Consider the following 24691-nt stretch of genomic DNA (forward strand, 5'->3'; position numbering starts at 1 on the left):
GTTTGGGTCGATCGGGACCAGGAACACGGTGGCTCTGCTTTTTCATCTCCTTCCCGCCCGAGTGGAAGCTCACGCAAATGGGCCCCGGGGGCCGGGCCGGGGGTCTTTCAGCTTCTAGGCTTAAGCCGTGCTGGGGGTGGCGGCGAGTGGAGCTCCCAACTCTGTCCCTTGAAACATTTGACCCTGGGGAGGCGGCAGCATCTCACTTGCCCAACTCACTTTTTCCCGTTCATCACAGTGGGGCTTTGAGAGGATGAAATGAGAGCAGGCCTGGAAAGCACCAAAACAGTGGCACCCAGAAACATTCTCCTTCCCGCTCTTCAAAAGGGAGCCCTGTTGCCACTGAAGCCCTGGTCCCAGCTGGGACCCTGCAGGCCAGCACCGGCCCTTACAGGCAGTGTGGCCAGCTGCCCACCAGGGGGCGCCAGGAGGCCAGCCGTGTTCAGACCCGCCAGACGGTCACTGCTCTGCCCGAGTGGACAGCCGCTGCTCCTCCAGGCTCACTGGGCTGAGCTCTGCACTGAGCCGTCTTCTGCATGGGCCACCACACATGGCCACAGACATCTCCAATCCTGGTCACCGTTTGTGGACCCTCTGGTGTCATCAGACCTGCCCTCCTGGTTTCCAGGGGCCTTGGCTGCTTAGAGCTTCCTGTCTGTCCGTGGCGGGGCGGGGCAGGGTCGGGGCGGCAGTGGTTGTCCAACCTGAGAATCCTTTGCTGTGATAGCATCTTTGTGCCATTAACGCAGGGCTGGCAGGCAGATGGCAACTGGTGGCTTTGGGTCCTAGAGCAGGCATTTCCTTTTCTGGGCACTTGAGGCTTAAGGAGAGTCTGGCTAGGCCCACCCCTGCTGTGCCTCGTCCTGTGGGGAGGCCGCACCTGCAGACCCCGAAGGGACCGGAGCCTCCAGCTGACGCCGCTCTCTCTCACAAGGCGCCCTGCCACTCTCCTCTTGGACCAGCCCGCTGCGCTCCTACCAGGCCCAAGGGGAGCCCCCTCCCTTCCCCCAGCCTGGAGTCTCACATTCGGCTGGAGACTCTAGACCCAGCTAGTCTCAGATGCTTCAGCAAGAGAAGAATTTGAATAATCTGAGTTCAACCACTTCCTGCTACAGACATAGACATTAAGGGTGAGGAAGGAGCAGCCGTTCAATGTTAGCCTGGTCCCTCCCCCGGCAAGTAGGACAGCCTGACCACAGGTGCCCCAGTGGCTCAGCTTTTTGTCCTTAGATGTCCCCACCCCGTCTCCAAAACGAGGCCGCAGCCAAAGTGCGTTGAGACAGCTAGAGCTTTAATGAACATTTGGTAACCACTTCTCAGCTGAACATAGCTCCCCGTGGGGTCCGAGCTGGCAGCACTCGCCCCCTCGATACCCAGGGCGGGTGAACATGAGGAAGGGGTGTTGGGCCTCGACTCTCCAGTCCTCCAACAGGCAAGGAATCAGAGCGCTGGGGCATGGTGAGACTGGGCCATTCATGCCGCGACAGGGCTGGCAGCTCTACGTCCGGGCCTATGGCACCATCCTCCACCATTTGAAGGCAAAGGGTACCCGGCGGACGTTGGCGCAGGCGCGGAAGTCTCCGATCTCAGTCAGGTAGCAGTCAAAGTCATCAATGAAGGTGCACTGGAAGCCCAAGGGCTCCAGCAGCTGGCAGATCTTTTCTTCCAGACAGCAGGTACCCTTGATCTGGGGCCCGAAAGGCTTGGGGATGCCCAGGTTCTTGCCCATCACAATCGTCTGCAGCTGTCAGAGACAAGGTGGGCAAGGCAGGGTCAGAGCCATGGGAGAAAGCCGCCCTGCTCCTCCCCCCAGGTAGGGAGGGCCACTGGGTTCCTTGTAAGGGAAAAGCCAGCTGCCTTTGTGTGGATCTCTAATCGACCTCAGAGCAAAGCCAACTCACTTCTGCTTAACCCTCCAATCCACCCCCAGTGTGTTTCTCAATAGCAAAACCAGAATCCTGTCCGGCCAGGTCTGGCCTTGCCACCTTCCCTGGTGTCTTTCTGCACTGTTTCTCTCTTATTCTGGCCGTTAGTCCTGAACAGACTCCTGTGTGCCTCTCCAGGAACGGTGTCCCCACTCTCAGCTTTGGCAGTCGACGTCTGTCGTGTTTCACATCTCCAGCATCTGCCTCAGAGGAGCTTTTCCCACGACTGCCCACACCTGTGGCTTGTGACAGGCTCCTGTTCCATGCCCAGAGGGTCACGGAAAGTTAAAAGATGCCCGTGTATGATGGATGAATGCAGGGCCCGTGTCCCTAGGGCTCAGGGGTCTGCAAGTGTCCAAGGAATTGAGCTCAAGTGTCTCAGAATTCACTCTCACGTGGTGGGTCACAGCTGTGCGTGGGAAAGGTCAGCTGTGGGCCATCGTTGGAATAGGCTTGGCATAGCGGGGTCACCTTCAGTGGGTGAGCACAAGGCCCCATCTGTGAGGTGGGCCTCGTGGCTTCTACCCCTTAAGGTTGGGGATTACCTAGTGATTGGCCATTAGCCCAGGGCCCGGCCCACAGTAACTGGTGAGTCACCCAGCCTGGGCCCTGCGCACCCGCTCCCTGGAAGGGTCTTCCTCCAACTCGTCCACCTCACTTCCTCTTGGGCACGGTTGTCTGCTGTGCCCCCACCTCTGTGGTCCAGCCCCGTGTACGTCAAGGGGCCAGCCAGAGTTGGCAGAACGCCCCCACCCCTACCGGGGACACCCCTCCGCGCCCCTCACCAAGTTGGGGAAGTATGGCCTCGCAAAGAGTTTCCCGGTCTGCTGGTCGGAGGGGACGTTGGTCAGCTGCTCCAAGCAGAAGAGCTGTGGGATGTCGATGATGTCCCTCTCGGCCAGGCCCAGCTCCGCCTTCAGGACATCGCGGTTCAGGTTGATGCACTTCTGTGGGGCGGGGAGGGCCAGGAAGGGAGTGGGTTCATCGGTCGCGGAGGAGCCCGTCTTCACTCTGTGCCAGCAACCTTCGTGGCATCCTGGCCCTCTGATAAAGCCGGCACACTTCCCTTTTTCTGAGGGAAGTCGGGGCACAGAGAAAAGGTCTGATCCTGAGGGGCCAGGATCCCATGGCTAGTCAGCCCTGGGACAGCTACTAATCCTGGCTCTACTTGTGGCTCTTCTGGCCCTCAGTCCTGGCCAGAGCGGGGGACCTGGGCAAGAATAAGTCCTCAGACCAGGCACTCTGCTTCCAGTAGGAAGGGACGTGAGCCCTGGCACCTCGGGGCACTTCCCTGCTCAGAACAACACATGCTTGGCATCCGAGTGCTTCCCAGGTCTTGACACGGCTCACAACCACCACACCCAGGATGCGGGGTCCCGGGGCTCAGGGGTGCCATTTTGGCCCCGTACCTGGCCGATACCCACCCTGCCGTGCCAGGAGGACTTCCCTGTTTTCAAAAAGTTCGAGGCACCAGAGCACTGTGGCACAGAACACAGCCCAGCCAGGAGCACTAAGGACCCAGTGGGCAAAGTGGCTTTACGCCGACCGTGTGACCTTGGCCAGGTCTTGCCCTTCTCTAGGCCTTGGCTCCCCCACTAGAAGCTGGCTAATCTCTTCTGGGAACTCTTCTGCTTCTCACGGCCACTGATTCACATTTTAAGAGATGTGGGAGATTCTGAACGCTGAGCTGATGGCTGCTTCCTCCGGGAAGCAGGGAGGAGGCCCTGGTCCAGTTCCAAGGCTCCAGCACTCAGCTTCTCGAGAAGTCGGGGGTGAGGGTCTCCTGCCAGGAGGCTGCTGAGCCCCGTTTTCTGAGCAGCAGACACTAGACACCTCGAGTAGCAGTGGGTCCAGCATGAACCTGGAGTCACGCTTGGGTTCAAACCCAGCTCCCCAGCTCAGCTGCTTGGGCTGGTGACAGTCCCAGCGTCACTGTCCTCACGTTCGAGATGGGTTTTACTTCACAGGGTTATTTCGAGGATGATAGTAAGGGGTCTCACAATGCTTAGGCCATAGTAGTCGTCCAATCAGGCACTTGTCTAGATTGTCAGTGCCTCCCCTGCCTTCTAGAGAAGGTCCCCCACATCCTCGGGCCATACCTGCACATAGTCGTTCTGCCTTCTCATGTTTTCATCAGCCAGGAGTTGATGGATGGTATTGGCCTCCCTCCCTGTAGGAAGGAGGAGGGGATGGGCAGGCCTGTGGGCCAGGGAGCAGACAACACTGTCGAGGGCTGGGCAGACTTCCGCCCTAGGCACGGCCCACTGCGGGTATCGGGCCAGTGACTATGGTTGGTGGCCGAGGGACCCACCTCGGTCAAATGTTACACCTGGGGACTGACAGGGATCCATGAAACATGAAAGCACAGGGAAGACTGCCACTGGTCACTCTGTCCCTGGTTGGAGGGGGAGGCAGCCTAAAACAGGTTAGCAGGCGGCTTCAGCCCCACTCGCCTCTCACCTGGGCAGCTCTGTGCATTACGTCACCTGTACAACCTGGCTACCTTCTGCCTGTCATCTGGACCAGGCTACATATCTCTGGCCTCAGTTGCTTCCTCTCTAGGACAGGGGTGCTTGATTCAGTCATCAGCCGGGGTAACAGAGTCTTGGCGTGTGGTGTGTGATACGTGGGTCATGCTCAGTGTCACCTTCATAACCTTCCAGGACATGAGATTCCTGGCCGCCACCGCCCACCCCCCCAATGGTTGCTTCAGGAGTTCTAGAGCAGGGCCAAAATTCTGCATTTCTAACAAGCTCCCAGGTGACGCTGAACTGCTGGTCCTCAGACCGCGCTGAGTATCTATCAAGGGTCTAGAGAACTTCCTGATACCTCCCTCCCTTCCTGGGTTCCTACCGCGTTTAGAACAGAACCGCTGTCGCACCAGCTACAATTTCTGCTTGTCCACTTGTGTTTTCCTTAAGGGTGACCGGGAGACCCCTGAGGTCCCAGGGCCCAGGTGCCTAACCCAACATTCCCTGAATAAATCCAGAACGAAGTCTTGTTGTCATCCAGCTCTGTGCCACACGTGGAGCCATCCGTGTGCTCATCAAGTCCCCTTTGCACACGTTCTGCAGCCTCTCAGCCATCCCGGAACTTGCGGCTGATCAGCCTACATGCTCCCAGCATCCCTAGAACAGCCCCAAAGTAGAAGACGATGTTCTAATGTGGTACATGTTACACTTTTATGCTTCCCTGGGATCCTTTGTACCAAGAAGAATGAAGGAAAAATGCCTCTCTAGGAAGGACGTCTGGGGAAGGCGCGACTGGCCTCTGCTCTCTTGCGGGGGGACCCCGGATCCCTTACCGTTAGAAAGGAGCTGGTCTGCCCTGACCCCTTCAAACAGGTGCATGTCACCATAGCCCTCCTTCTGTTTCTCCTGGAACAGCTGGTAGCAGGAGCTAGGGCTGGCCAGGAGCAGCCGGAAGCCCTGGGAAACGAAGAACTCGGGTCAGACGCTAGCTTCCCCTCCAGAAGCTTCCAAGGGGCCCCAAATGAAGGCGGGGTGCACCCTCTCCAGCCGCCAGCACAGACCTTGTCACCCTCACGCTTGTCCTGGGTGGGGATGAAGCACATGAACTCGTCTATGTGGCCGACCATCAGCCAGTCTGAGAAGAGCTCCACTGGCGCCTGGACTTGCTGTGCATAGAGGAAGTCCCGGAGGGCCTTGCCCATGTCCCGGCCCTCCTTGCTGAGGAGAAGATGGAAGGACAGCCCTTGAGCCAGCATGGCCCAGGTTGGCTGCCAACTCGGTGAATGTCCGGCTACCTTCAGGTGACTGGCTGCCCTGGCTCTCGTGACTGGTCCCCTGGGGGGTGTTAATGGGATCCCCTTAACTCTGGCCCAACTTAGGACTGAGCCAAGTGATTCTAGATAAAGACTGAACTCTGGGACACAAGTATTTCCTGGCTTTAAATTAATGGCTACCAAGAAGTCTAGCCACACATCTTGTGGAAATGACATCCTGCTGGGTCAATAGGCCAGCTGAATTTGGGGTGCTTAAATTTAAACCCTAGAATCACCACTCAAGGAATGAGGAGTGTGTCTGCTTTTTCCACCTTTCTACATGAATCAGACGACTCAAATGTCCTTCCCTGACAGCTTAAGGAATGGTTCAGAGCAGGTGGCTTGCCGAGTCATACGGGAGTCGGGGGGAGCCAGGTAAACTACCAGGGTCCCTTTAGTTTTAAGGCGTCTGGCCACCACCTGGCTCCTTGCCTCACCTGGGGTAAAAGCTGCTGCCAATGAGGATCCTGCCTAGGGGGTACTCTTTCCCTCCGACCGTGACAGGTGGGGACACTGTCAGGTTCCCAATGGAGTCCATGCTGGCCACCCTGTGGTCCTCAGTGTGCTGGATCCTGTAGCCAACTGCAGGGCTCTGGAAGGAGAGCAGCCAGGACAGGGACGTTAGGAGGGGCAAGCTTTCAAGCCCCAGGCTTACTCCTAACCCCGACTCTAAGGTCGCCTCCCTCAGCCGCTTCCCCCAGAGGCCACCTGGGCCCTTCTCCCTTGGCGCCCAGCCCTTCTGGGCAGGCACCAGGCCTGGCAGGCCAGACTGAGCTCAGATCAGCCAAACCGAGCCCCGCACCAGTGAGTATTTCATGGGGAAATCTTCGAGCTTGAGGACCCGAGGGGTATCGAGAACCAAGGAAATCGTCTTGTGGGGGGCCTGGGTGTAGCAGAAGGCCATCTCATCCTGGAGGAGACAGGAAAACAAGGCGAGAATTCTCCCCGCCCCGCCAGCTGCTTTCCTGCCTGCGTCTGGCTCGCCAGCCACAACAATGCCTGTACACACGCTGCCTCCAGAAGCCCCTTCTTTCTGCCAATTCCTGCTCGGCCTTCAAGACTTAGCTCAGACATCACCCTTCCTTGGGAGCTTTCCCTGACCTGTTCTCTTCCTCAAGTTTAGAACTGAGTCACCTGGATTCTTCTCTCATCTTCTGCACCCAATCCAGGAACTGGCCTTATTGGCTTTATTTCCAAAATGCGTTCCAAGGGAACTCCTCCCTCGTCCCATTCGGGGGAGGCCACCACAAGCTCTTCCCCGAAGTCCTACAATGCCCTATGACCAGTTTCTTCTGCTCCTGCCCTCTCCTCAGACCTGTTCTCTGTATTTCTCAGCCAGAGAGTCTTTCCAAAATCGAAATCAGAACATTCATACCCCTGATTCGTGCTGTCCAGGTCATCCCGTCTGGCTGTGGATTCTTCTCTATTCCCCACCTTGGCCTAAAAGGTCCCGTTACCTAATTGGGCTCCCACCCACCTCTGACCTTGGCTCACTCTGATCCAGCCTCACTGGGCTCTCTTCACGTCCTCCAAGAACACCCCACATGGTGAGCTTCAGTCAGCTTCTCCTGCGCCCGAAGGGCTCCTGCTTCTAATCTACCCCCTGAACCCCAATCTTTGTCTCGCCAGCTCCTTGTTTCCCGAATTTGAAGGTTTTCCTGACCACCCAAACCGCCTAGTCGGTCTAGGAACTGACTGTATCATCGGGCAGGCTTGCTTTCCTGGCGCTCAGTTCTCTCACTGCCAAAGCAGGACCAGTCTGGTCCCTTTAGCCTCTAGAGCTTAGAATGATGCCTAGCACATGGTAACCACTCAGCTGTACGTGGGGCAGAACGGAGCACCAGACCTCAAGGCTTCCCGCTCTGCCAGAGTCGGGCTGCACCCTGGAGCAGGGCCCGGCTCCGACAGCCTTTAGCTGTAGATGTCAGACCCTTCGACGCCTGGGGCTTAGGATGAGCTGTTCTGTGGCCTTGAACAGGGGCATCATGAAATAGGAGGAAGTTGGACTCTAAGCTTTATCCCTTAGTGGCTAAGACTTGGGCAAGTCCTATTGGCTGAGCTTCCAGCTGAAGTCCTAAAGGCAAAGACGCCTCTGTCTAGGCTTAGTTTGGCCGGAAGCTTGAACAGAAGCCTGCAAAGTTCATCGTAGGCACCACATGCCGCATCTTCCCTGCCCCGCCCCCACAGGTGGGTTTCCCCAGGTGGGGCATTACCTGGAGCCACCTGCCCAGGCGGCTGGGGTCCTCGTAGACAGATGCCACCTGGCTGTTACTCTTCTCACTCAGCTCCATCACTGTGTTCACAAAACCCTGGACTTGCAGCTCTCTGCCGCGGGAGAAAAGCCGGCTCTGGAGGTGCCTTCGAGGCTCCCCCACTGTCGCGACCTTGCTGTCTCAGGGGAGGGGCACACCTCCTCTGGTCAGAAGAGATTATGTCCCCGCCCGTGAGGTAAGCAGAGGGGCTGTCCCCCCACCTCACGGAGCACAAGCTGGTCGCTCAGAGTGTGTCTTGTCCAACGTCACTCGGTTTAGCTCATGGCAGAGTCAGGACAAGAATTGCCAGTGTCAGTCCCTGCTGTCCCCACCCTGCAGTCACGCTGCCCCAGGCCTTTTGGGAACTACCCCAGGCTCTCCCGCCTCAGCCTACCCAAGAGGGCTCGCTCTCTCCTGGAGGGGCCGTATGCTCCCAAGAGGCCAAGCAGCTGGGTGCCCCCTTGAGTTGGCCAATGAGGTGGTTACGTTTGCGTGGGTGGCAGGGGTGGGTCTTGAACCCTGGGACCTCAGTGCTGTCACGTGCAGTAGGCTCACGGGACCACAAGAGCCATCTGCCCCTTGTTGGGGACAAACAGTAACATTTGAGGCTGACGTTAAGACCACCCATTTTACAAACAGATACCCAGGAGTTGATGCCAGCAAGGTCTCACTGTTGGGAAGTGTCAAAATTGGGATTCCAGTCCAGTTCCAGGACCAAAACTTACACTACTCTTTTATGCTACTGTTCTAAAGAACCTATTTCTCAGGTCTACACAGACGAGGCAACAGGGAGCTGACCAGCCCAACAAGGTCTGGAACAGTCTGAGGATGGGTACGGGGGGAAAAGGGTACAGCCCCAGTCTCATGGGCCATCTTTGGCTGAGCTGGGTCAAGCCATGCCTGAATACCACTCCTATGGGAGAGTCTTAGATGACTAGGGTTTCAGCAGGTGCCTCCTGTGAGTGAACTTCTGTTTTCAGATACAAAAGACAAAGAAGATCTGTGTTTGAATATCTTATCAGCAAAATTCCTTGAACTCTTTCCTTTTACCTTCCCATTCTGAAAACTGGCATTCCTCTGAGGACCCCCTCCCTAGCAGCCCGCATGGAAGAGCTGTACTTTCTTCTTTACCCACTGGGCCTGGTGGAAGTGTAAAGGTCCCCCTTGCCATGTGTTGCTGCACCCAGGCCGTCGTGGCCCCTTTGACTTGACAAGGTCTGATTTTCTACTCTAGCTCAGCCTCCCCTCCCAGCGGTCGCGCCGCCTCGCAGATCTTGATGGAACTCCTGGTGCCTCACCTGCCTCTCCTCTCGCTCCGTCTAGTCCCTGGGCGGGCAGCTTGACCTCACGGGGCCTCTGGCCCTTGGCTGCTTTTATTCCCATCATGCTGTTTCTTCACCTTCCTCCTTACCCAGCTCTGAGTCTATGATGCATCGTAGAAATTAGACCCTTGTCCCTCCACCTTGAGCCTATTCACCTGGCAAAACCTCAAGCCCGGTTAGACTCAGTTCCATGTTTATTCTTCCCTACGACTCAAGTCACTGAAAATAGTCACAGAAAAGCCCACGGTGACTGGTCTCTCTCGAACTCAACCTAAATGAGTCCTTAGCACCGGACAGCCATCCCACTAACATTTCCCCAGTCAAGGGGACGTCCAGGTGAGCTGCCCCCATAGCCATGAAGGCCGATTCGACCTGGATCCCCATCATACGCCCATCCTACCAGCTCGGTTCTTGCAATTGCCTTTTCCCTCCGATCAGATCCTCCCTTCTCTGCCAGGTCATCCTGTTAGCATTACTCTTTGCTCCCTGCCTTAAAAACAGCCTTCGCTGGGGCGCCAGCCCGTGGCCGAGTGGTTAAGTTCGCACACTCTGCTTTGGCGGCCCAGGGTTTTGCTGGTTCAGATCCTGGACGTGGACATGGCACGGCTCATCAGGCCACGCTGAGGCAGCGTCCCACATAACACAACTAGAAGGACCCACAACTAAAAATGTGCAACTATGTACCGGGGGGCTTTGGGGAGAAAAAGGAAAAATAAAATCTTAAAAAAACAAAAAAACCAGCCTTCGCTCAGCCCCAGAGCCCTTTCTAGCTTCTCTCGTTCAGACCATCTCTTTGGAGTTTTGCGAAGCCCGCCCTGCCCATTCTTCCTGCACTTGAACCCCTCATGCTCTCACACCCACCATGCACGATTTCCCTCCGCACAGTGACCTCTATCTTCCCAAACTGGGAACAACTTAGTCTTCTCTCGGGGTGTCACCCAGGAGGCCCTTACCCAGCATCACCCTCCCTTAGCCTCCGGGTCTCCACGCTCCTGGTTTGGATCTTAACTTCCTCTTCCTTCCCAGGCTCCTTTGCTGGATTTTTTTTTTTTTAAAGATTGGTACCTGAGCTAACTGTCACCACTTTTTTTTTTTTTCCTGCTTTATCTCCCCAAATCCCCCCAGTACAGAGTTGTATATCTTAGTTGCACGTCCTTCTAGTTGTGGCATGTGGGACGCCACCTCACCGTGGCCTGATGAGCAGTACCATGTCCGTGCCCAGGATGAGAACCAGTGACACCCTGGGCCGCTGCAGCGGAATGCGTGAACTTAACCACTCAGCCACGGGGCCCGCCCCACCTTTGCTGGATTCTTGTTCAGAGCTCACTTCTCAGGGTCTCCCCGCATATGCTCACTCCTCAGACGAGCTCAGCTAGGTCTGTGCTCTGAACACCCTCCACGTGCCAGGGGCCCTACGACTAGCCTCCAGCTTCCAGACTTTCCCTTGGGCTCCAGATGCGTAGAACCCCAGTGGGGGCGTCCAGCTTTAAGTCTCCAGAACCATGGCACCACCATTCACCAGGGGTACCCTTGTTTCTCTGCACCCTCTGCGTCAACTAACCAGGTGGGAGGTCTGCCTTCTAAGCAATCTGACTCTAACCACTGTGCCCCACCGCCCGCCCGTGCCACTGCCGTGTCTGGTTGCATAGTTGCAGCAGCTGACCTGGTTCCTGCCTCTCGTTTGTGCCCCTGGTTTTCCACGTGGCCGGAGTCGTCGTGTAGACAGAACCTGACAGCTCCCCATCCATTCTGCCCACCAGGGTCTTCCCTCCCCTCCTCCCGGGGTACATGGCCACCTGGCTCGAGACCGTTCCCGGCCACCCTGCAGTCGGGTGTGGCCCTGTGCCTCCTCAGGCCATTGGCACTCGAGAGGCAGTGGTTCTGGAGACTTCCACACCCCAGCAGCGACAGATGGGCAGCTTTGTCTGGATTGTGACCCTTCCCCTTTGAGGAAGGTGCTGCCTCAGGGGGAGCATTGTCACAAGACTGAAAGGAACCAGGGTCCCTAAGTGACAGTGGGGGAGCAGTGCCACCCTCCTACCTGCGGGCACCCAGGTCAGAGGAAGTTGACTTGAAACCATTGCATTTGGGGTCTCTTACGGCCCCAGAGGCTATGCCCGGGTTCACAGGCCCCCAAGCCCTGCTCACCTTGGCGCCTTCCTCCTCCTCGCACCTGTCTCTTCCGGCTCTAAGGCCTCCTTGCTGTCTCTGGACACACTCTCGTCCTTGCCTCTCCTCCCCGTTACCCTGCCTTAGAGCCCCTGATGCTCCCTGAAGCCACGCTGTTTATTGTCTGCCTCCCCATAAGGACCTGGCATTGTGAGTATTCACACACGCAGCGAACGACTGTCTTGGGGACCAGGCAGCTCAAGTCGAAGGATTTCACTGTCCTAGTGAGAAGTCTAGTCGTCCTCACCACCCACCATGCAGACAGACAGAAGACAGTACCAGCATGGAAACGACCTGAAACGAGCAGCCTGAGGGGTTCTCACCTGCACAGGTAAACCTCTAGAGGCATCTGGGTGCTGGGAATAAAGATGCAAGGAGCCACCCGGAATACTACGGTGTCCTTGTACACCAGGGTCTCTGGAATTGACTGCGATTTAAGACAAGGTCCTGTTGGTGACCTCGTTCCACATCTACCCTCCGCCGGCTCCCTCCAGGCCTCCAGCTGCTCAGCCAGCCCACCCCCGGGCCCTCACCTGTCCCCTGCAGCTCTTTCTCCCAGAGGTGGCCTGGAGCCCCAGCTCTGCCCACCAGCCTTGTCTTCCCCTCTCCTCCCGCCGTGAGTGTCTCCTTCCCACACCTCCCTGCTCCAGGAATGTCTTGTCGACTCAGGGACATACTGGGTCCGGAGGCTCTTCCACTAGGCAGACGGAGTAGGCGATCAGGCCCGAGAAGCTGGCGGACGGGAACTCCACAGCTTCCACGTAGAAGGTTTCCTTCAAGGGGCTCTCGAGGGGGGGCAGGGTGTAGGTGTGCCGGCCGGGCCCCACCACCAACTCGAAGGTGCTGGAGCCATCTTCTAGGAGAGAAGGGACAGAGCAGCTGAAGTGGGCTTATGCCAGTCCCCACCCCTGATGGTCAAGCCACACCTGGTGGCTCGTCTTCAGGTCAGAAGCCAGGCCGGGAGCTCCAGGGGAGCGGGAGCCAAGCTGGCTTTTATGTCCCTACGTTTCTGGAGTTTAGGGCTTAGTGGCCAACCAGACACTTGTTCACAAATGAGGGCCGGTCACCCACCAATACGCTTCAGAGAACTATTACACATCGGGAGTTGGAACTCAGATGAGCACGCCTGCCTTCCAGGGGCTCTCTGAAGGCTCGTAGTGGCAGTTCAACGCTTCGTCCAGCTTTTGGGGGAATGTCACAAAAAAGCCTTAAAGGTGAGAAACCACATGCGAAGGCGGGCTTGGCAGCCTCATCGGAGAAGTTGGACACAGGCCGGGCCCTGCTCCGCTTCCCCGGACTCCTGCTCTGGCTGGCGGCACCGTGGCCCCAGTGGGCGCTGTGTTTCTCCAGGCGGACTCAGGCTCTGGCGGTTCTGCAGGAAGCCTCTGCACGGCCCTGGGAGTGCTGCCGCGGTCCTCGTGCTTCTGCTGCCGGCCCTGTGGGCTGGGCCAGCCGGACAGCCCCGGTGGGGAGGGCGCTGGCATGGACTCTGCTTCGAGCCTGTCTGGAGGTCACACTGCAGGCCCCGAGCCAGGCCTCGAGGGGGTGACACTGGACACGGGGGTGTCTTCCACCAGCACCCCCATCCCTGCACTTTCCCAGCGCAGCGGCACAGGCCTCGTGACTTGCCGCAGAGGTTTGCAGCTGGCGTGCTTGGTGTGCCGTGGGGTTCCCCCTGCACGGACTGGGCTGTGGCTGGCCACCACCTGGCCCCTCCAGAGCTGCTACAGGCCCAGCACCTTCAACTGCGCCAGGGCCCTGGGCTCCCCATGGCCCCTCTGCCTGAAGGTGACTCACCACGGGGCGGTGGTGGGGTAGGCATCCCAAGGCCACCGGCCCCAGGCCCCTTACCAGCAGGTCTTCTGGGGGCCTTCTCTCTGACCTCATTGCTTGTTTTCAAGCATGGTCGACTTTCCATGGTGGGTTCATCATATCCCAGGAACCGCGATGGAAGCTTGTGGACTCATTTGCATCCTCACCACCCGCTGAGGCAGGTGCTGTAATTATATCCCCCTTACACAGAAAAGGCGGGAGAAAAGGCAGCCAGAAGCCTTGTGACCCAGGCACAACATGGTTACCTTTATCTAGAAGGCCCTTCCAGACCTCGTCCTCACAGGGCTGGCCCTGCTCCCACTCAGCTCTCAGCTCAGCTCCCTCTTAACTCTCCCTACCTCCAGACCAGAAGCCCCTGCTTGGTCCTTGGCTGTCTGTCCATCTCTCTTTCCATCTGCCCTAGGCTTCGAGAGCAGGTAACGTGTTTATCCCCCCAGAGCTGGAGCTCAGGGCAGAGAGTGAACGCTGATTTGAGCTGTCTTCTTTTTTTCTGCCTTGCTCATACCACTGGGCCTAGAGGTGGGCCAGGTACCCTCTGTTCCTCCTCGGCACTTCCAGACCATCCCTTCATTCTTCAAGAATCCTAGGGGCTGGCCCCGTGGCCGAGTGGTTAAGTTCGTGCGCTTCGCTGCAGGCGGCCCAGCGTTTCGTTGGTTCGAATCCTGGGCGAGGACATGGCACTGCTCATCAAACCACGCTGAGGCAGCGTCCCACATGCCATAACTAGAAGGACCCACAACGAAGAATATACAAGTATGTACCAGGGGGCTTTGGGGAGAAAAAGGAAAAAAAATAAGATCTTTAAAAAAAAGAATCCTAGACCCCTTGAAGGGCATACTATCAAATAATGCCACCTGCCCCCTTCCTTGTTGCACCTCACTACCATCCTCACCATCCTTGTGGATTGTTCTGGTGCTGGCTTATCTCCATCACTCTTGTGGTCATTGCTATTTACACCATAACCAAACCAACCAGACCATCCAGACTGTTTGCTCTTTTCTTTACCCTTATTTCAATGAACTGGAATTCTGCGCCATCTTAGATGCCGATTTCAGTGCTCATGGCCCAGAAATCACCTCTAGAACAGATCTGACATCTTCCAGTCTTTGAGCTCATCTACACTCCCATCTCAGCGATTCTTCAACCCAGCCCCAAACCTTCCCATTGTGGATTCCCGCCTTCCACTCTCTCCTCTTCATCCTCCTCCCATCCCGAGATGCGTTACTGTAACCGCTCCCTGCACAGGCCGTCAGCTCCCACCTGGAGACCTCAACTCTGGTCAAACCGAGTCTGTGAAACTCTTGTGTCTGAGCAGCTGAGAAACCACCACATTGAAAGAACTCCTTTCAGGAGATGACCAAACCTCAGAGGGAGGCCCCAACACACCTCAGAAACACTATTATTCCATTCGGGTCCTTTAGCTCTCCCACTTCCTGTCTTCTCTTCTGAGTATTATCACCCGTGCCTACACCTTTCTCCCCCTGGGTCCACTTCTCCATTGGATCAGTCCCGTCTGCACACAGCTGTACTCTGCTCTGCCGCCTTCAGATGCTGCCCCCCCGTGCCAGCCCCCAGTTGTTACCTCCACACATTTCCCTCTGTGGAAAACCCCTCCCTGGCCAGTGTTCGCTGTGCCACCCACTTCAGTCTGGCTTTTAGCCCCACCCTTCTTATCAGACTCACTAAGAACCGTTAATTTGAAAACCAAGACATCACCATTGATTGGCATCTTGGTCTCTCAACAGACTGGTCATGGCCGATCACTGCCTTTGCAAAAGGCTTCCTTTTGTTTCTAGAACCTCGTGCTTTCCATTTCTCTGGAAACTTCTTCTCAGGCCCCTTTGCTTTATCTTTTCAACTGGTGGTCCTCAGACTGCAGCTCCCCTCAGGATCACCTGGAGGGCATGTTGACGTACAGTGTGCAGTGTATTCCTGCCCTGGAACCTTGGATAAGTGGGAGGCAGTAGGGAGCTCGATGCACGGGATGCAGTGCAGCATCTTTAGCAGGCTCCCTGACTTGCTGCCCTCCTGGGTGGGCTCCAAGTACTGCCTGGCCCACCTCAGTGGTCTGCACTCGGTGGGCATCATGAGGCCAGAGTAGCCATCGTGGCCTGAACCAGGCCTGGACTCGGGTTTTTAAGGCTCACTCCTAGCCTATATATAGAAGGACCACGTCCAACCTGGGCGGCCTTTTCTGGCTATTTCCAGTCATTTCCAAGTCCAGCCGTGACCTCTGGTCTGCGGAGGAGATGGAGTGGAAGACGTGGAGCTAAGGCCCTGAGCACAGGGAGGCAGCAGCGAGGCGGCCTTACGAGGTGGACAGACGGTCCAGCGCAAACCAAGGGCTCCCAATGGCCCAGCGGAAGCTCAGCTTGGCTTTTAAAAGAAGGCAGCATCCTGGCATATGCCTCCAGAGACAAAGACTTAAGACTCAATTTGAGGAATTTAGAGTTACTGAATACTGAACCAGTTAAACGATGTCAAAAGACTTGTTTGTTCAAGGACAATTTGCGGGAATTGGACATGTCCACTTTATGTACCAACGGCCTTACACCTTTATCTATAGAATAAAGACACATCACCTGTCTGCCAGATTGGTTAGGGCCGAAGACGGGCAGGTGTGGTGCCAGGGAGGGATGCGCTGACATAGCTGCTACTCTGGCTCCTTGGCCTCTGAATTCTAGAAACTTAACGTAGTGGGGTGTCAGTTAAGAAAAGATGGCTCCTTCTGGTGGGAGTAATTGGGAGAAGATGTCATCTAATCTGTATAAGGCGAAGCTGCCATTTCAGCTAATAGGAATTTCTCTTCCAGCTGTGAAAATCCTGCAGGATAGGCACCATCATCGCCTCCACTGGGGAGAGGGGCTTGGAGGTACAATACCTCCCCCACGTGCAGAGACTTAGCCTGTGGTGAAGCTGGCAGCCAGAGAATCCCAGGGACACAAGGCCAGCCACAACAGACCCTGACCTGCGGCTCTAGGTGCCCAGCAGGCTTCTGACGGGGACACTGCTGGGAGGAGGTGTGGCCACAACTTGCCCTGGTACACTGAGAGAGCAGACAAAGCTCAACACTCACTCTGGGGCCGGTAGACTCTCGCCCTCTGGGCCTCTTCCTCAGAGGTGTGGAGGACCAGCCGGTGTTTCTTTAAAATGCAGCTGGGCCCTTGAACGCTCAGCGTCATCTGGGACAGATTCTTCATCTCTGGGCAAAAGACAAAGCAAAGGTTCAGGGGCTTCTGGAGGCCAGCGCCCCCGGGGTGGAGGGAGGAGCAGCAGGGGCTGGGGTGGGGGCTTGTATGTCGGAGCTGTGAGGACCCCCTGGCTCCCGCTCTGGCCCAGGTCCGCATCTTGTCTGTGCTACTTGCTCCCTACTGGCCACAGGCAACTTGCCATCCCCAGGGTCCACTCTGAGCGAGGCTGGCATTTACCCCATGCGGTTGTAAGGAGTCCACGGTCCCCACAGACACCTAGAACAGGGCCTGGCACGGTCAGTTCAGCGAGGGGTCTCCTCCAGCCGTGGTAAGAACCAGGCCATCCCGTTCTGCTGCTAAGACCTAGAAGCTAGGTCAGGACCAGAGCCTGACAGTGTCAGTGTTCCTGCCCCGGCTACGAGAAGATTTTTAGGAAGAGTCCCGCATACCCATTTTGTGTCTTCATTTAGTCTTCTCAGCCACCTTGTGAGGCCAACTGTATCCTCCCCATTTTACATATCGCAAAACAAGACCAGGGAAGTTAACACACTCAAGTTGATAGCTAGGAAGTAACTGTTTGTTATCTGACATCAGAGCTCGTGCTCTTCCCATGGGGCCATGTGGCCGTTTCTTCCCAGTTATAAGCTTTAAGCCATGACAAGAGACTGGATCAACCCAGAGAGGGGACCTCAGCCTGGAACCTGTGTCTGCTGCGGGGTGGGGCAGTGATGCCCCAGGGCAAGGCAGAGCCCAAGGAGGAAAGGTGGCCGTCCCTGGTCCGTGGCCAGTTCTCTCCTACCCTCTGGGAAGAACGCCTTCGTGGTGTTCCTGTCTGCGAGCTGGCCCATGTCAGCCGGGCTGCAGTTCACGAGCAGGATGGCGCCCCAACCGCTGGGGCCCCAGACCCAGCTTCTCTGCAAAGAAGACGGCAATGTTTGTTCAGAGAGAAGCTGGGTAAATCCCGCTTCCCAGATGCTACCCCACATCGGGGGCAGAGCCAAGCCCTCCTCCAGGGCCACAGGGACCTTGATCAGAATTCGCCAACTCAAGCGCTTATGGGACCAGGAAGGTCAGACACGTGGGCCTCTCGGGAAGGGAGAAAAGCTCACACATGGTTCAGGTGTGGCTCATGCATGTCTGTGGTGTTGCTCAGGCGTGGCTCACATGTGTTTGTGGCCTGGGTGGCACGTGGTTCAGGCATGGCAGGAAAGTTGTGCCAGTGTGGCTTCCCGGCTTCCCGTCTTGTTTCAGTGTCAGGGGAAGCAGGCACTGAGGCAGCCTGCAGGAGGCACGTCCCATCTGGAGGGGGCAGCAAACCCTCTTTCTAGTCAATGACGCAGCCAGGCTAGGACATGAGCCCAGTGTCGTCACACATTCGAGTTCTTTGGAAAAGCTAGAATGGACTTCAGCAGTTCTGGTTTGTACTGCAGCAGTTTGACTTAAGACACTCTGAAGTCCAAATAGGGGGTCTGTGGGCAGACCTGGCTCAGGCCCCTGGCCTGCACCCGCCCCCTGACAGCCTCACCTTAGCCCGGTTGTCACTTGCCATCTCGACTTGCCCTCTGCGGTAGACATCCACGTCCAGGGAGACAGCTGCAACAGGGTGGGGGGGATGGTCTCAGCACCTAGACCTGTGGATGGAGCCTCGAGGCTGCAGGTACCCCCAGGCTGCCCAAGGCTGGTACTGGGGCCACCTGGCCCTTTGGGCTTGCTGTCAGCTTAGCAGAAGGAAGTTCCTCAGAGGCAGACTGCTTATGAGCAAGCCTGGAGAGGCCCAAGTGTTCACGTGTCTCCCCCAGCCTCTCGGGAGCTCACCAGATAAGGCCACTGTGGTCGTGACGTCACCTCCTGCCTCTTGGCCTCTACTCAGGTGATACCTACCTGGAAGGCCCACCTGCCTAGCCTTCTGGAAAGCTCTTGACGCTCTAAGACATAGGAAGGGCTCAGTACACACCAATTCCAAGCCTCTCTAGAGCTTAGATCCAGGATCAGCCCAAGCAGGCCCCTCTTCCTGTCTGTGGCCCCCCTCCCCCCACAGCTGACCACTGGATGGCTTCACCCTGGTTTTATCATCATTCATAGCTCATCCTCTGACATGCTGTATCCCAACTGGAATGTCAGGGCCCTGGAACAGACCTTGTTTGCTGCTGTACACTCAGCATCTGGCACAGATGCTCAGGGACCGGATGCCCACCACGGACCAGGTACTGTTCCAGGTCCTAGACACAGCAGCATACAGGACAGGCCCCATCTTCTTCAAATTTAGGGGCATGTGTGTATGCACAGCAGGGGACGAAGAAATAAGTAAAATTCACATGACGCCCAATGGTAAAGTGCTGCAGGAAACAAGGAAGCGGGGGGTGGGGTGCTTCGGTTTTAGGTGATCAATCTCGCAAACTGCAATGTGAACAGAGGTCCAGAGGAGGCAAGAAAGGCAGCTGTGTTGATATCCGGGGTAAAAAAAAATCAGAACAGGAAGTCCAGGCGGCAGTTCAAGGGTCAAAGAGACCCGCGTGGCTGGAGCAGAGTGAGCTAGAGAAAGGGGCCACAGGGCCCAGGTGGCTTTGAGAGTAACAGTGGCGCTGGCTTTAATCTGATAACGTGGAAGCAGTGGGAGGCTTGGACCCGAGGAGATGTTATCCGATAGCCTTTTAAAGATATGCCGCTCCGGGGGCCGAATCAAGACTGGAACGTTGGAGGGGCAAGGACAGAGTGGGGAACACCCCAGGGGGCCTGTCAGGGACCCAGGCAAGAGATGGCCGTGGCTCAGACCGGGTAGAGAGCATCAGGGGAGGTGAGCAGCTGGGTTCCAGCTAAACTGAAGGTGACATTGACAAGACTCATGGGTTGACACGGCGAAGAGAAGAGCAGGGATGATCCCAGGGGTTGTGGCCTGACCAGCTAGAGGGATGGAGGCAGGGGTGGGAAACAGGATCCAGCAAAGGGATCTGAGGAACAGCCCACCAGGTAGGGGACACCGAGGTAGAGGACCCTGAATGGCTTCTGCTGAGATGCACCAGGAAGGGACAGCGAGTTGTGTAAAATGCTGACAGGCGGAGGTGGTGCAGATGGAGCCGACCGCTGACTCGGGAAGAAGAAATCGTCAGGGTCCTTGATGAGGGCAGTGTTGGGGGTGGGCATCTGACTTGACTAGGTTCAGGAGAAAAGGGAGGAGGAACTGAGGACGCAGAGGTGGCTCCTAAGGGGCAGAGAGGTGGGGAAGTGGAGTCTGAAGATAGTACAGAATCAGGTTTAAGAGAACAGGCGTTACAGCTTGTTCTTATCAAGACAATAGACATTATAGTTTGTTCCAGAACACTCCAGAAGAGAGGGGGGAGGGGTAATTGCTTCCTACAACAGTAAGAATTGAAGGAATGTTCTCGAATGAGAGGGGAAAGGATCCAGTGTGACAGGATTAACTTTGGACCAGACACGTCATCACTGTAGCAGAGGCGGCAGAAGGTGGGCACCAGCCACAGGCAGGGGGTGGACGATGGGACACATTCCGATGGCCTCTGTTCTCAGAGTTAGGTCAGCAGGGAGGGAGGGTGGCAGAGAAGTGACTGAGCTCTGAGGGACCATGTGAGTGGCTGTGTCGAGCGGGTCCCTCCAGGACACAGGGAGCCCCCCTCCCTCTAGCCATGGGGGCAGCACTCACCAATGCCAGTGAGGTAGAGCGTAGCTGTGGCCACCGGGACCTCCTCATTGGGCTGGTGGTACGAGACCAAGACCTGTGGAGACAGCACCGTGACCCAGGAGACCCTGGAGGGCGGGGACAGGGGCAGGGCTGTGGACCCGAGTCCAGCTGCTTGACCTCGGTCTCATGTCACAGCTTCTGAGCTTCCAGTGTCTCGTTGTGAGCGGGTACAGGGTCACCAAGCTGCAATGACCCCTGTTTACAACATGCCAGGGTCCCCCAAGCGCTTCCACACTGAGGCCTCACGGCAACCCATCTGGGGGCTCTACCCCCGAGGGCAGAGAAAGCAAGGGACTTGCCCCCCGTCTTCAGCCAGAAACGGGACACTGGATTCAAGAGCCAGGTTGTCCGGCTCTACAGTCAAGTGTTCACCTGTCTTCCCCACCTGCCCTCCTGGGGTCTCACCTGTCGCCCCGAGAGGTGGGCAGTGAAGCAGTGGGGCCTGCAGGAGGTGAAGCCACTCGCTCAAAGGAAGTGGGGCCTGGAACTGGGACTCAGTCTTTGCTGGGTCCCACACCAGCCTCTGCTTCCGAGGGGCCTTTATACCCTGGGCAGTTTGGAAAGACCTGCCCTGCAGCCATTGGCCTTGACCACAAGGCCTTCACCGCAAACCAGAGAACCAACCATTATCTAGGGCCACACTGACATGTGTGACCTGACACCTGCTCCTAAATGGAAGCTTTCGTCCTCCGAGGTCCAGCATCGCGCTCAGTGGGCCGCCCCTGATGGTGCCGGACGCTGAGCCCTGGGCAGTGACTGCTCCTCCCGCCCTCTGGGCTCAGCTGGGTCACGTCAGTCACAGCCTCGATTCGCGTGAGTGCTCAGGTCTCGTCCAAGTTACCACTCGTCTCAGGGAATTGCCTGCCCTGGGCACTGAGTGCAGAACGGGGTGTAACCGCCCATCTGTCACCCCAGCTTAACCCTCTGCCACTCCAGCAGGTTCCGCCCACAGGAGTCCCCCGTCCTGAACGGGCCTCACCAGCGGTCACACCCTCAGCTTCACCTTGGGGTCACCTGGAGGTCTGCGAACTGCAGAGGCCAGGGCCCACCCCCACAGGTCGACTTAATCGGGAGGGGGTGTGGCCTGGATTTGAGTGTCACGAAGTCCCTGGTGGTTCTAATCGCTCTGCAAGAGGGCTCTGCTTCCACCGCCAACGCCTGACCCAGGCTGAGAGACGGCCTGCTCTCCGAGGTGGGAGTCAACCCCCACCCCCCCACCCCAGTGCCCATCAGGTAGACCGCTGGCCCAGGGTAAGGGGCACGGACTTGGGCTCACATCCTGGATCTGCCCCACTCTAGCGATACTATTTAGGTTGAGATAGCTCACTCTGTGCCTCAGTTTCCCTGTACGTAAAATGGGGATAAAGCTGACTTCTTGAAATGTGACTCAAGATACCTAGTACACAGCATGCATTTAATACACGTTAGCTCTCCAGCGTCATTAAGGTCTCCACATCTGGAGGACTAGCCCTAGACAAAAGGCCTGTCCGAGTTATGCTGCTGAAACCTTTTGTGCCGGACTTTGAAAGCAGCTGGTTTGGAGGCCGGCCTGGAGCTGTGGTCAGAAGCACGCGGGGGAGACAGACACTTGAGCCTGAGCCCCAGTTCTGCTGATTGCTGGCTTGGGTGGGGCACTGCCTCGCTCCGTGCCTCAGTTTCTTCGTCTGTAAAATGGGGCCATGGAGTGCCCACCCCACAGGTTTATCGCAATCATTAAATCAGACCAGACATGCAAAACACTTGGCGCTGCATTTCTCAGACTCAGGGCCCAGGAAACACCAGCTGTTGGAGGGAGACCCCCAGGGGTCGTGTTAGCTCCTTCCCCTGGGACATTCCCCCTCACATCCCCCCGAGGTATACCTTGTCCCCGTCGATGGCAGAGCTGGGGGACAGCATCTTCACTAGCACGTCCATGGAATCAGACAGGGGCCACAGGGTGGTGGCCACCTCCTCCCTGGTCATTACTGGGACCGAGTTGTGGACATCGACCAGGACCCCCAGGGAGCTGCTGACGGTGAAGGACTTGCACTTCTGGGGGGCACACCTGGTTTGCCCGACAAGGAGACAGACTTTAGGGCACAAGGGTCTTCTCAGCCTGGACTCAGCCTGCACAGTGGGGGCCGGTCCCCTCCTCCTCCTCCCGGGTGTTGGGGCAAAGGCCTGCTGGGCACGGCAGTTTTGGGGTCCTAACACGCCTCAGCCTTACTCCTGCCATCCCCTGCTCCAAGGACCCCCGCATCCTCCCGCCACTGACTCTCTAGATGTTACCAAAGCTGCATCTCGTCTATAAAAACTCCCAGCTGCGAAGGAGGGGAGAGCGGTCTCGGGCACAAGGGATCCCTTTAGAGAAAAAAACATGTCCTTGGACTCGGGCGGTCTGTGCTTTGACCCAGGGAAGATGGGGCTTCTTGGGAGCGAGTCCCCTACCCACTGGCTCCAACGTACAGGAGCCTCCCTCGCTTAACCCTCACGGTGCCTCAAGAGCCAATGCCACTCCCATTTCACAGGTGGGGGTACCTAGGAAGGCAAAGCACTTTCCGAAGGCCCCACAGCCCATTCAGGGCAGAGGCAGGAGTCAGGTCAGAATCCCGCAGCATCAGGACCAGAAGACCCTTAGAGACCCAGACCAGGCTCCTTAAGGTGAGGCAGGATGACAAGCTAAGATGCAGAGTGGGGAGGTAATCTGCGAACCCCACATGATCCAGGGCAGCCTCCGCCTCCCTGCCCAGACCGCCCCCCAGCCATGAGCCCCCAGCTCCTCACCTCCTGAGATCTAAGTAGATTTCCATGCCCAGCACACAAAGGGCATGGACAGGGCTGTCCAGGGACAGGTGGACGATGCTCTGGAAGGACATGGCATAGCCCTCCAAGCTGACCACCCTCAGCCCTGTACTGCAGCCCTCACTCAGCACGGTGGCCTCAGGTAACCCAGGGGCTCTCCCCAGCCCTCTCTTCTTATGGGCTCAGGGCCTCTCCAGCCCGCCCCCTTGTTAAGGAGGCTTCAGCAGCTGCCCAGGTGTGGCTGATCTCCTCCATTGAGGCCTCCTGGGAGGAGGGGGCGAGCCGAGGAGCAGGTGGAGTCAGAGCCCTTCATCTGCAGTTTATTAAGCAGCTGGTGCCTGCAGACCTGAGGAGTCTGAGGCTGGCTGTCCGGCCTCTTGTCTTCGGCTGGAGCAATAGGGGCTCTGGGAAGCCGGTGCGTGGGACTGGTCAACCTGACCAGCACTGGAGGGCTGACTCAGCTGGAAGCTGTCAGGAGCAAATATCCACAGAGGGTGCCAGGGGCGGCGGTCAGGATGGCCGTGTGGGGCCGCATGTCCAGGCTCTGGGGCCTCCATCCTAGGGTGTGTGTTTCCTGGAAATTGACAAGGTGGCCACAAAGTGCCGGCCCACTCGTTCTGTAGCCCTGGTGGTCACGAAACTGATTGGGGGGCCTGTTAGAGTTGCAGATCCCAGGGCCTGCAGGTCTGGGGTGTGGTCCAGGAACCAGCCTCCCTTCCCCAGGTGATTAGGGGGAGCTCCTTGTCCACAGCTGCGGTGCCAGCTCCCAGCGGGGGCGGGGCACGTTTTGGTGGAAGGAAAGGAAGGAGAAGCCTGTGCTGCGCTGAGGCCTCCAGCTGCCCTGCATCTCCACTGAGCCATGGAGCACAGACACGAGAACTCCTGCTCCAGCCCAAGGGGCTTACCAGCGAACTCGGAAACAGTGTTCGTTTTATGTTTGAAGTGAGTGTTATGGTTATCCTTGAACAGGTACCACGTGCGCATAGTTCCAAGTTCAAAAGGAATTTGCAACAATCTCCCTCTCACTGTCTCTCACCCTCTCAGTTCCCTGACGTGGAGGCTGCCAGTGGCATCAGTTTCTTCTGCATCTACAATGGATGTTATGAGTGACCAAGCAAACCTGTATGAGCATCCTCCCTTCCTTCTTGTTTCTATATAAGTGGCAGGATATGTACATAGTATTCCATACTGTGCTTTTTCACTTCATAGTACAACTCAGCAGTTCACATCACGTACAAAGTGGCCTTATCCTTTTTATGGCTGTATGGTATTCCGCGCAGGGCTGTACCATCAAGCACAAGCATTTGTTTTCAGTCTTTTGCCCTGACACACGAGGCTGCTGTTACCCTGTGTGTAACAGCATGGGGGACGGCAGTTGGGTACTGAGTGAAGACTGCTCAGTCAGCCAGGCTTGTAAATTTGGGATTAAAAGTTAAAACAGCCCTCCTTGGAGATTTTAAGCACACAGCATAACTGTCAGGGGTGGCTTTGTCTTAGGGGCTCTTGGAGGCAGCGATTGTCCCGAAAGACCCTAAAAGCCCCTCCACTTGGGTTGAAAGCGGCAAAGTTAATCAGGCTGAGGTGCTCAGCACGTGTGTTCCTTCCCGACAAAGGGCTTGGCCCACCTGCCCACCCATCTCTCACACGCCAGCCAGCCAGAGGTGGGCAGAGGGCAGGGATGGTCTGACTGGGGAGGGGTCGCTGAGTGCTGGGCCTGGGGTCTGGAGCAGAACAGCC

At 57.0% G+C, this 24691-nt stretch overlaps 1 protein-coding gene across 1 annotated transcript; it reads right to left on the reverse strand.

Moving 5' to 3' along the window:
* Window positions 1–1271: 1271 nt before the first annotated feature.
* Window positions 1272–23028, reverse strand: PADI6 (peptidyl arginine deiminase 6). The gene is made up of 16 exons (XM_023635646.2): window positions 22937–23028; window positions 22034–22217; window positions 20135–20207; window positions 18002–18069; window positions 17276–17390; window positions 16362–16487; window positions 12130–12308; window positions 11776–11879; window positions 7923–8034; window positions 6512–6619; window positions 6147–6301; window positions 5458–5614; window positions 5230–5353; window positions 4025–4095; window positions 2711–2872; window positions 1272–1744 (listed from the first exon to the last, which is right to left on the reverse strand). Exons 1-16 carry the CDS (start codon window positions 23026–23028, stop codon window positions 1511–1513), a joined length of 2064 nt encoding a protein of 687 aa, XP_023491414.2. The 3' UTR covers window positions 1272–1510.
* Window positions 23029–24691: the final 1663 nt, after the last annotated feature.

The sequence above is a fragment of the Equus caballus genome, chromosome 2 (assembly GCF_041296265.1).
Source record: "Equus caballus isolate H_3958 breed thoroughbred chromosome 2, TB-T2T, whole genome shotgun sequence".
NCBI lineage: Eukaryota > Metazoa > Chordata > Mammalia > Perissodactyla > Equidae > Equus > Equus caballus.

Excerpts from the sequence above, each read along its gene's own strand:
- PADI6 (XM_023635646.2), bottom strand. The coding sequence starts at position 23,028 with ATGTCCTTCCAGAGCATCGTCCACCTGTCCCTGGACAGCCCTGTCCAT. Across the intron at positions 16,488-17,275 it reads GAAGGCGTTCTTCCCAGAGG|AGATGAAGAATCTGTCCCAG; the intron begins GTAGGAGAGAAC and ends TCTTTTGCCCAG. Across the intron at positions 2,873-4,024 it reads GGCAGAACGACTATGTGCAG|AAGTGCATCAACCTGAACCG; the intron begins GTATGGCCCGAG and ends CCCGCCCCACAG.